General features: G+C 32.3%; 1 protein-coding gene across 2 annotated transcripts in view; it reads left to right on the top strand.

The window, feature by feature from the left end:
• The first annotated feature begins 3,477 nt into the window (after positions 1 to 3,477).
• The window catches only part of LOC144842931 (disks large homolog 4-like), a 107,044-nt gene continuing 97,426 nt past the window's right edge, over positions 3,478 to 13,095 (top strand). For both annotated transcript variants that reach the window (XM_078699541.1, XM_078699540.1), the window contains exons 1-2: positions 3,478 to 3,865; positions 10,213 to 10,344. In XM_078699541.1, coding sequence (XP_078555667.1) covers positions 3,847 to 3,865; positions 10,213 to 10,344 — 151 coding nt within the window. In that variant the 5' untranslated portion in view covers positions 3,478 to 3,846. The remainder of the gene's footprint in view (positions 3,866 to 10,212; positions 10,345 to 13,095) is intronic.

The raw sequence follows: 13,095 nt of genomic DNA, 5'->3' as shown, positions 1-13,095 counted from the left end.
AAGTAATTGGAAAGGATGATTACACATAGGCCTAAGTTGAAATTAGGTGGTTATATTTCAAGATTTTTCCTTTATACATCTGCACAAACATTATGTTTCAGCACAGAAGGCCCTTGATGCACGAGATTGAATCACTGCAAGGGTATGCCCACCTTTATTTTGAATAAACTGATTTATTAAATTGAAGTCTAGATTTCCGATTTCTGCACAAGTCTTAAATGTTTCTCCCTGGCAACGATGGTATTATTATATATATATTATATATTCAATAATATAGGCTACACAGAGTATGATTAAAACAAACATTCTAGTCTGTTGAAGTGTCTGGGCTCCAAGTTCTTGTTTATTACCACACGGCGATTCATAAATTATCCCCAGACCTTACTTGGAACTTTTCAAACAGTCTTTAGCTTCATTCAACTTTTTTTTTCTATTCCTTTAGATATTCGACTTGCTTCATCTTACTTTTCATTCAAATTTTTGCTCAAGAACCATCTTCTTGTTTTGTGCTTTATTTTTTCGTTAATCTTTATGAATTCTATTTAATTGTATTGTTACATGTTTATGTCCCGTCATGTTGTATTTTTGTGAGGGTCCCTAATGATCAGCTTCGGCTGGATGGACCACCCTCGTAAAATATTGTTGAAATAAAATAAATAAAATAAATAAATCATCCATTCTATTTCAAAACTGGAAGTAGGCCTACAAAATAGAGTAAATCAGAGTATATATTTAAAATAAAATAAATAACGCCATGCCAAATCATAGTAGGCCTAGTCAAAAAAGTAAGGCTAAAAGAAATGCGGTGTCGCGACTAAAATCCTTCATCTAATATGACCGAAAACGTTCTTTAAAATAGACGTGCGCCCTCTATTATAATTAAAAAGTTTTGAGTACACAGTATGCTGACGAGATCAATTGATAGCGGATACATGTCAAAGATAGTGAGTGTAGTGTAGTAGTCACTTTGAACAGATTTACACACATTAAACAAAACTTCTAATTATGAGTACAGTGATGATGATGATGATGATGATGATGATGATGATGATGATGATGATGATGATGATGATAATGGATAAATAAAAAACGAATAATGTTGTTATTGGTTAAAAGCAGCTGGCATGGGTGTTGGTTGACGTGATGCATGTGTCATTTTTCTTTTTGCGATCCGTAAATGTAGACACCACTCAAAAGTGCAACCAAAAGTAATTAAAACACAATTTTAAATTACTTCCTTATCAAAAAAAAAACAACAAACAAATACAAAACAATAATAAAACAAACAAAGCATAAGGAAAGCATATATAGCCCTAATTTAAGCTACTAGAGGGTGAGCTCGCTTCGCTCGCTCCCCCTCTAGGAAGTGTAGACGATGGTTCTCGGAATGATAATGTTCTTCTTTTACGTTTTCTGTCGGTTACCATTATTGAAAATGCTTGACATTCGTAAAACTAAACTATTCTGTTTCACAGTGTCTTAGATGATTAATAACATTTTAAAGTATAGTCTTTATTATTTGGTAGGGCCCTTATAGGGCGGAGGTGGGGAGGCGGAGTTCATTTGAGGGAGTGGCTTATTCGAGGGATATATGTTAAATTTTTTAGTTTTAATAATATGGTAACATTTATAATCAAATGAAATCCTCTATCTAATAGATATGAAAAGTGGTAAAAAAGAATAACAAATGCTTGGTAAATTGTAGAAAAACAGTGCGATGAATTCTACTACAAATAGTATAATTGTGTTAGGGGTTGGGTGGTGATTATTATTCAAAGTGATGTTTTATTGGAGAGGCGTTTATTCAAATAAATATCATCCTAATAAGTATTAATACATTATTTATTTTAAACATCTTTTGAAACTAACTGCCGTGACAGAGTGGGCCATTTCGGCCCAAGAAAGAAGACATTACGGCTTGCAACATGGGCAGACATCTCGGTCCTAACAGGACACAGATAGCCTACAGTTATTCCTGCCAGCTTACTTAATAAAACTCAGCTATCGGGATTTCACTCGATTAATGTCTTATCATCAAATCTCCCTATGTAATTTTATAATACTATTCCCCACAATATATTCCGATTCTTTATGGCGTATATTTAATTTGATCTTTATTAATTTGCAGTATAATTTTTATTTTTTAACTACTGTACCTTTCACACGCGCGGTCCGTTCCTAAAATAAACAAAAAACTAAAATGGCTATGACTAATGGCCAACTTAAGCTCCAGTCCTACTATAGTATCTGTTTTTTTCTTCCGTCTTCCAAAGGGACACTGTATTGATTGATGGAAAGTGCCTGTTTCCAGTCACCTTTAGGGTCAAATCTATTATTTTAACTGCTCCCTTGTGTATAAAAGAGAGAAAATAGTTGAAACCATGTTGCTGCAAGGTGAACTTATCATAAACCCGGAAATTACTTGACCGCCAAGAATTGAAATTGAGTAGAAAACCTACTGTTGAAATCATAAATGTTGTTAAAAAACTCTTTATAATATCTTGCTAAGATAGAAATATGGAAAAATAGCGTCGAACTGCACACTAATGTTATCAAATCTACGTTTCGCGGTACATCTGAGATAGATAAGGTAGGTATCCAAGGCGGAGATTTGTACCGAAGTTTTTGCATTGTGCTCGCCTATGTCAGAATTAACCATAATTTATATATAGATGTAGGAAACATATCGCGGAAATTATTGGGGAATCCCTATTACGTCATTATTGAATTGGATATTTTAATTTTCTAAATCAGTCGACGAGCAGTTTAAAATATGCCTAAACAGTAGGCCTATCAAAATACAGTTACACATGCAGTAGTTTTAATTGTGCATAATATTACCTACATGAACATACTGTAATAATACAACATAACTTTCACAATGACAGAAACTTTATGAATTTAATCATTATTTACTTTTTAAAATTTAATTTATTAAATTTAATAATTTATTGTATGTTTGTTTTTAATGTAGGACCTATAGTGCCTGTAGATAAGGCGTAACGAGAAATAGCTATGTCTTAGGTCTTAATCAGGGCCCCTTAACCAGGATCTGACTGGGGGGTTCGGACATGAAGTACTTGGGCGGGGGCTGTGGCGAAGTAAATTTTATTAATTTCCCTAGATGGCCAGAAATGAATTAAAATTAATGATTATTATATATTTCACTGCAATTAATTAATTTATTTGTCTTATGAATTTTTGCGTCATTTAATACTTCGCCAGAAATAATTTTTATGTAATATACAGTAATTGGTTAGGGTTATATTATTGATTTAAATAATTGTATATTCAGATAAACATATTAGGTATCTAAAATATTGATTTGAAATAAAGGAAGTTAAAAAAAACTAATAAATAGCATTGATTTTATATAAAAATCACAGAAATTGTCGTTTTGCGGTTGTGAACTTTTGAAGGTCACATGATCACTTCCGCGTCTGCCGCCATCTTGCAGGGATTTCACCGTGGTTTTTTTTAGTCAGGGATCGTAGGAATTCGCACGGCCGGATTGTGGTTTGTGTGTGCACAACGAAGAAGCTTAATTAATGTTTGAAAACGGCACTGGAATTTAGTTGTTTATGCTAATTTATTACTATTATCAGTTTCTTGCTTGCCTTTTTATTTCGTAACGAGCTTTTATTGTTTGCCAAACTTTCGTGAGGCCTAGCAAAACAAAACCGCTGGCGGGTGTGACCCCGTGTGCGCTCTAGCGAAGAAAACTGAGATACGTTGCCAGCTAGCCTCCTGTCTGCTTCTGATACTACTCACCATCGTGTTTGTGTTACCCTTTTGGATAAATAACTTGTTCTAACTTTGGGATTTATCATACTAGGCCTAAACAGTATGCCAGTTCGTAAGCAAGGTGAGGTATTTAGCAATACACTGCAATATCTATTTAATTTTTAACCAAACTTCACTGCTGTGTTTTTGCAAAAAATGTGAGAATTAATGTCTGATCATGATGATAAATTCAAAGTAAACACAAAATGTATTCTTTCTCATCTGTGATGCAGGGCATATGCTAGACCTAGAACTACCAACAGTCTCTAGGCCTAGCTAGCCTATGCCTATTATTTTATAAGCTAGCCTAGTTACTCCGCTAAAACTGGGCACAAGACTTCATTCACGGTCACTCAACCATCACTACAGCGCAGCAGGTGAATGTTTTTTAATTGGGTATTCGAGAGTGTGGTGCGAAAGTTTTGTACTATGCACTTGTCAATTGTATGAGAGGTGCTTCATTTACAAATAATTACTGACTCAAGGGTGCGTCAAAACACCTAGAAGGTACGTCACATCAATGAGCGATGGTGTGTCAATGTTCGTCACTTTACCACCCAAAATATCATAAACAACATGATTACAGTGCGTCATGGTCACCTAAAGTTAAGTCACATTTTTGACGCATGGGTGCGTCATGGTATTCATAAGGTATGACGCACATCGGACAAATGACACACCTCTCTCGGGAGTCGTATAGTGGGTCATACAATTGACAAATGCATAAAGTGACGGACATTGACACACCATTGTTCATTGATGTGACGTACCTTCTAGGTTTTTTTACGCACCCCTGTGTCAGTAATTATTTGTAAATGACGCACCTCTCCCGGGGTTGTATAGTGGGTTATACAATTGACAAGTGCATAATAGCACTGGCCTAGTCCAAGTCATTTATTTTTGTAGTAGTACCTGTAGTAGTAGTAGCTAGCCTAGTACTAGTAGTAGTATACGTCAAGAAGATGATGTTGAATGCACGCAGCAGGGCAGCAGCAATGCTACGGTACCTCATACATCACGATTTACATACTGTAGCCTAGGCCGACTACTATTGGTTGTGATGAATTATAATATGCTATCTACGGTGCAGTTATACCTGATTACTGTCTGTAATAGTTTCATGTTCCCAACTGTCTGTCATTTCAAAACCATCTCTGTTTACTTTTTTAATTTCGTAGATAATTATCTGATAATTTTGTATTTAGTTTAATAGTCAGAATAATAGCACCACTGTTTATCATAATCATTTTTGGCTGCCAAAACATGACCCTCCTGTACTACAGCTTGTTACACTTATTTACAGTAATTCTGCAATGATATACTGCTGTAAAGTTCACAAGATATATTTAAAATTATTACAACCATTCTAATGAATATTTAACCGGAATTTGACATTTAAAAAATATGTTAAACATGTAATATTGTACTCATCAAAAATACCTACCTGCTTTACCTGTGATTATACAGTACATTACGAACTGTGTTAATACAATCATATTGATTTATGATAGAATACACATTGAGGTATCCTATAAGGTGTGACGAAAGGGCGCTAAATTTTGTGTGTGATTATTGATATGAATATGTTTTGATACACAATATTGTAGCTGTCAAAGGCAAAAGAAAACAATTTCTAGTTTGATAAATAAAGATGAAATATGCAATATATTTATGAAGCTTATAATAATAAATAATGCAGCTGTACACATTTTGTTGACACAAGGAATGTGAATATGCAGTAATACATTTATGTTGTTGCATAGCATTACTGTAGAGTACATGTTTAAACTAAAATGATTGTAATGTTTGTACATTGAATACTGTATAATAAATATACTGTACTGTACAATCCTAATATATACAGTACATGACAGTCTGTAAGGCTAAGCCAAATTTTTAACTAAAACACAGATGTTAAGATCTGTCTGCAATCAAACTTTATGTGACAAAAAATATGATGTTTCCCATATATGGAAATGATGTCATATCACTACTGTACCATATTTGGGCATATCACTACCATATTTGGGCACATCACACTTTTTTTTTAAACTAGTGTAGACAGCTTTAAATATGCAGTAGATGGTGGATGTCAGAAAGGGTGGTTAATTTAAAACCAATTAAAACAGGTTTTGAAATCCCGTCATGTGGAAGGCATTTTTTAGATTGTCCCCCTGAAAAAAATTTTTTTGTTATACGATGTTATTGTTTTGGCATTCACTTAAATGACCAAAAATTGGATTGGAAAAAAAATTATTTACTTTAAAAAATTTAAAGTAAACAATAGTCAAATTGACTGCCAGTCAATGGGTTTTTGGTTCAATTTAATTTTAACCATTTATTTTGTCATTTTATAAGTGAAAAAAATATATTTTCTGTTTTTTTATTTTCTGCAGAACTGATTAACTTTGTTTAAACTACAATTACAAAATAGCCTATTCAAAATCTGATTTTATTAAAAACCTTTAATTTTGATGTTTTTGAGGGATAATACATCTTTAATAAATTAGTTTTAGGCTGGGGGAAGACTTTAAATGTGGGTGTGCCCACTCACCTCTGCCCAGCATATAGTAATTACTGTATTGTGCATTATTCATATTCTTTATTGCCAATCAAACTACTGTTACTAGAAAGTAAGTGGTAGGAAACACAAAAGGGAACTAAATCCGTATGACAAGAGCCTGTGAATCCTCTTACCAAGTAGCACATAAAGATAAAATATAGCATTTCATTAAATATATCAGAAAATATCCACACAAAAAATATAAAAAAAACCCCATAAAAATACAAATACAAGCAGAAAAGTAAAAACACTTATACTCCGAGTAGCATCCTTGACAGGGTAGCAGATAACTGCATGGCAGATAACAATGATTGCACAGATATGAAATTTATGTTAAACAAATAAGTATACAGTGATTGTAGTATTTCATTATAGGAATTCTTCATTGTAAAACTGTCTATAATCAGCTTGCATTATGCGTAACTAGCCAATCCTATACCAAATATTGATTGCGCTCAGCCTTAAGTGGAATTTAACTAACCGGCTTGGAGGGGACCAGAGGGACCTGGAATCTTAAGTCTTGTGAAATTAATAGAATAGGATTTTCAATGTCTTAAGCTAATTAAAAGGTACAATTGATTGCTAAATCCTTTATTATACAGAATGCAGATTCCCCTGATTACAGATGCTTTACCTGTACTGTAGTAAGCTTTAGTATCAAATGTGAAATGAATGAAAATATCTTTACAAATTTATATTTTGGAATTTACATTGTGTAAAATATAATAATAATAATAATACTGTTATGTATAGATTATAGCACAAATACACCATCAGCCGCTAACTGGGGATCAGTGTGTAAGTACCCCAGTTAGCATCGGTTAAGTCTTGATCTTTTCAGTGATCCGGTGCCTCCTAGCCTAGTCAGAAAACAACAGGCAAGAAAGGTGAAGAAAAGCAAAAATAAAATGTGACAGTATACCATAAAAAATAGTACTACTGTACTATACAGATTTTCACAACATGGCACTAGACTATGCTAGCTATTGAGTCAAATAGCCATACTTATTGCACATGCTCTGAAATATATGAACAGTAGAGTAGAATGACAGATTGTAGACAACTAAACGCATGAATTGTACCTGTGTCATAAACATGAATGAAGTCGCTAAATATTGGCCGAGTAAAAAACCTTCACAATAACAATGATTGCATGAAAAAATAACACAATACTATAATAGTCCAATGTATAGGGTGTACTATATTTTACATAATTGTTGTACAATATAAATAAGAAATAACAATTGGTACAAAAAAATGTAAAAATATTAACATTTTATTTATTTTTTTTATTTTATTCAATCGAAAAAAAAAAAAAATGTTAATATTTTAAAATTTGTTTGTACCAATTGTTATTTCTTATTTATATTGTACAACAATTAGTATGCACAGCAGCCTATAATATTATCATATAATATTTTCGTATTGTTTGACTATAAACAAAGGGCACTCGGCCTAAATTCTTTACACCACCCAGCTTAAAATTACCTTTTTTTTAATGGTTTGTACTATAGGCCTTCTGTACAATACAAGTACTGTAACATCAATTATACAGTACTGTATGTGACTTCCATTCTGTAGTAATATAGCATGCATAAAGCATTATAACTTTTGCAGATTAAATATGTAAATTACAAAAACACACACACTACTATTTACAATAATTGTCATGCTCTGTTTAGGCCACATCATCATTATGATTATTAAAGCTGATAATGTTCCGATTTTAAAAAGTTTTAATGTCAAAATGAAGCGACATAATTGAAGATTCTGTGAACGTGCCTGTTGTTACTTTGACACAGATGAGTAAGTTTATCAAGGATGTGGCTGTTTCCTATGTGTACTTGTTTTAAAAAGTTCTACAGTTTGATTTTTTTGTAATTACGGTCCTTATTATCTTCACTTGCTCGTCCTTTTGTTCTTTCCCGCTTTACTATTGTAGAAAGATAATTGAGAAAACCACAACAGGAAATACGCTGAGTAATCGAGTGTCCCAGTAGTAGTACTGTAGTAGTAGTAACTGTACTAGTAGTAACTGTACTAGTAGTACTGTACTAGTAGTACAGTATTATACTAAGTACTGTATAGTGTATTCCTATACAGTGTACTTATAAATATTACTGTAGTTGGAACATTGAAATACAAATATTAAATAATGAATGTTTATGAGTGTAATGGTACAAATAATAGCATGAGGTGAATGATGAAAGGTTATAGCCGAGTTGATATTTAATCTTTCATCATTCACCAAATGCCATTATTTGTATAGTACCAATTTACACGAATTATAAAACATTGATTATTTGTTTTATATACATATTTAGAGATGTAACATCTTTGGTACTAATCATGAGGCTCTCACACTACTGTAGTAGTAGTAGTACTGTACAAATTACTGTAGACTAGAAGTAGTTTTTTTCATGTACAGTAATAATTAAATAATATACAATAATGCAGACTCTACAGACTTAGTTTAGACAGAGATTAATAATGTAAACATATACAATAGAGTGTCTACTACTGACAAGTACTGATTTATTTCTCATTAAAATATTATCAAGGCAAATAACTAGAGCCCTATAAATAAGCAGGAATGATTCCATTCAACAGTCTAACCCCTTTCCATAAAAACAAGCCTACAGATTTGCAAATGAGATTGCCCAGCCGAATGAGGTTACTGGGATTGCCACAGTACTGTAAGTACCTGTACTGCAATGCATGCAGTGAAATTGATTTTATGTATGTCCATGTTACTAAAATAATTTCAGTTTGAATAGTGGAATTTATTTGATGATAATTATTTAGACATTTTGAATAAACAGTGTTGTACAATACTACTGTACTGTAACTACAGACGGCATGCATTGAAATTGATTTATTTAAAGACATTCTGTACTTGTACAGTACTATATATATATCTTTACAATACAGTACAGTACCATTACTGTAAAATGTATTGACTATAAATTATAAATAATGTACACCACAATTCAACCTTTTACATTTGAACATAAAGTAGTTTATCAGTATTGCAAACAACAGTTTCATTGGTTGATTGTAGATATTGTATGACCTTGCGCTGACCTTCGTATCAATTTGTAAAGTTTCTAATCATTCTGATAGTCTGACTGATATGTTTCCCTTGACCTTTGTTAGTGCACTTACTTGTGGAAATGAATTATGTAAACTGATGAATTGGTTTTCCTGTAGTGAAGGGAGGACTTTACAAAAAGTACAGTACTGTTTAATGCTACTACTTTTCATGATGATGTTTAAATTAATTAATAATTACTGAAAATTGCACTGAACTGCTTTGCTGCAGTAAGCAAATGAAGTACTGCATACAGTATGATACTTTATTACAATTAGGCTCATACAGTACAGTACAGTACATGCTTGACACCGGTAACTAAAGCTACTGTACTGTACAGTGTCCTCTGTTTAGTAGCCTATAGCTGAGTTTTATAGAACAGTAAAAATAGTAAAATTTGGTACAGTAAAATTGAGGAACAAATTTTTATTGTACCAAGGGTTTCCATTAACACTGATCTCCGGGATTGTAACTTGTGATGAATTGAGCTCTATACAGGGGCAAAGTGGGAGTGGGAAATATTGAAGGGTTTAAATATATTCACTGACTTTATAATCAACTCTCTGTATTTAGACATATTTTTGTCATAGGAATTGTTAACTTTATTTAATAATTAATTTTAAACTTTATATTTTATACTTTATAGAGCACTCTGGAACTCCTTGTTACTGTAATACTGTAAATTAGATTTTGTAAACAAAAATACTATGCATAAAAATAATAATAAAATTGAGTAATAATTAATTGTATTTTGTTTTTCTTTTATCTATTGTAGAGGCCCACAGGGCACTGGAACTTCTCGAGGATTATCACTCAAAGTTGAGCAAACCAAGTGACCGCCCTTTACGCAATGCTATCGAAAGGGTCATACGCATCTTTAAGAGTCACTTGTTCCAAGCGCTACTTGGTATGTATTTTATTTTCATTCATTCATTCATTCTGTATATATTAAGAAAGAACAGCTGATGTGGACAGATTAATTATTGATAAAAGTACAAATTATATTGTGTAGAGTACCTATAAGTACTGTAACTATTGTACTTTGATAAACTGACAATAGCCCATTCTCATTGAAGAGCAAGTTACTGTACTGTGTAACTCTAAAAAGTGAACATTCATTTTACACCCCTCTCCATAAATGGTATAGTCCATAAACCACTTTTTTTAATTTTTCAATTTAAAGTACTTTGATATAGTTTTTGTCTACTTGCACTGATGCAGGACCAGAAGAAACCTACACTCCTCAAAGCCTATATGTGTACAGTAGTACTCTATTGCATCTTCTTCCCATAAGATACAGTATGTTGTACTGTATAAGTACTGTAGGTCTGCTAAAACAAAAATTACTTGACATTTTAAAATTTGCACAATTTTTTTTCATCCAGTCAAAATAAAAGAATATGTATCATTATTTGAACTGTCATTGTAGTTTAATTATGTCATAAAATATCCAATAATATTTAATTTTGAGTCAATATTATTTTATGGCATTTTGTGGAAATTATCCCATAAGCTTTAAATCAATAATTTTTAAATGAATTTCTAAGTATAAAATTGATTTTTATGTAAAACTAATTGTCTGCTGAACAATGCTTTGTCTACAGTAAAACGCAAGTGAATCTGAATCATGTTCACAAATATATTAAAAAATATTTTTTTACATTCTGAAGGTCATCTTTATGTAGGTTAGGGTCACATATTTAAGATTTCTTACTTAGCATGAGTAGCTAAGATGTGCATGTAACCAATGCATTAAGAGTAATGAATTAAGATTGTACATTACAACTTTATTAAAAGGATCATGTATTACTGTATAAACTGTACAGTAAAATCTATCAATGAATGAATAGGGCGTGAGAAGGGGGTGATGATGAATCGTAATAATTTAGCAAAAAGAAGCTTTTGTCGTCGAGTTGTTGAAATGCAAAAACGAGCCTGGAACTAATGATCTTTTTCTGGTTTTCTGTTTCCCATTATTTAAAATCACTACAAAAAAATACAAAACAAAATTTTCAAACTGAGCATGTTTTCACATTGAGCATGAATTTGGTTATCCTTTGTCATTCATGCTCACTGCTGATTGGACGAAAGAAAATACCAATCGCTATGAATTCGGAGCCCAAATCAGGTACGGATTCAAATTGTACTAATTTGGTATGAAGGATCCTTTTCTTTACCACTGAACGCATTTTCCACGATATTTTTCTCAGGGCACGACACCGAATCTGGGCAAGCTGGGAATGCAGCTTTAGCATATAGCCTACTGTACACTGTACTGTAGGTGCATTCTGCTATAATAAGGGGCTATAGTATAAATAATAATTGAGATTTTCCACCGTACCATAATGTGAATTACCATGCCGTAGTCGTTCAGTACTAATTGGTATGCACTTAGTTTGTCAGCAAAACATAATTGTAGCAATTTCAGTTTGTTTGTCATAGTGGTTTAATAGATCAGGCTTTTAGTTTTGTATCATTTTGATTGCAGGGATTAAATGATGTGCATTTTTGCCATAAGTCAATAATTAACAATGAAAAGTTGTGGATATACATAGTAATTATACAGTATGTAGAGTATTTCATTTGAAATTGATAGTTGATGCTACAGTACTGTATGTATGTACTGTACTGAAAATAATATTATACTGTAGTACAGCTTGGGGTAAGGTGATTAAAATACAACAAAAGGGAAGTTACTGTACTGTATACTGTACAACTGTTTTAATGGCAAACTATTTTTTGTGCAGTGCTCCAAATTAAAATGCATTGTATGGTACAGTACAGTAATGTACAGGAGGTCAAACATTATAGAATACTGTATGTTCTTGTTATTCACTTACTGTACGTTGATGCAAGTCTTTTTACCGAGCAAAATAACTATATTTAATACAAAAGAGGCATATTTATCATCATAATGATGAATCCACTTTAATTAATAGCTGTAGTTAGTTTGAACTGTAAAGGTATTGATACTTGAAAGTTGTTTAATTATCATGTTGATTAATTTTCACTGGCTAGCCCAGCTGCAATCACAGCGTTGTACATGCTTAGTATATCTTTAACAACTATGGGATGAAATAATCAATAATGTTTAAAGCAAGGCCACCAAGTTGAAACTGTTATGGGTCATTTTGTATGGTTAGTATAAAAAATGTTTCAATATTAATGGCATTTTAACAAGGTGTGACTGAAAGGGCCTACTATTAACATTTACTGATATTGACAATAAGCCATCCTCTTTTTAAAAAGTAATACAGTACTGAAACTTATCAGATTGCAAGTACAAGTTTTGGCATCTCAAAATATGTCCTGAAAAATTGATAGGAATTTTTTAAATGCTAGATAAACAATTGGTATAGGAAATACTGAAACTATTCCCTGAGGGTGAGTATTTTGATACTAAAATTCACCTGGCTTCAGTTCAAAAGATTTACCTGTACGATGGTAAATCAATAATATTCACTCGAGGGTGCTTTGTTCATTGAATCGAGGTATTCTTTTGAATTTGACATACTTTGGCAATGATCATTATTTTCTTCTGTCACACTGTTTTGAAGGCAGTTGAATATACAGTTAGTAAACATTTATAAAAACAACTTGTTATGATCGTATTGTTGTCTAACGTGAGTGAGTATGAATGGACATCTAGTATGGCTGT

Source organism: Antedon bifida, chromosome 5 (assembly GCF_963402885.1).
Source record: "Antedon bifida chromosome 5, ecAntBifi1.1, whole genome shotgun sequence".
Classification (NCBI taxonomy): Eukaryota; Metazoa; Echinodermata; class Crinoidea; order Comatulida; family Antedonidae; genus Antedon; species Antedon bifida.
Note: the sequence above shows the minus strand (reverse complement) of the source record. Positions and strands in the feature narration are given on the sequence as shown.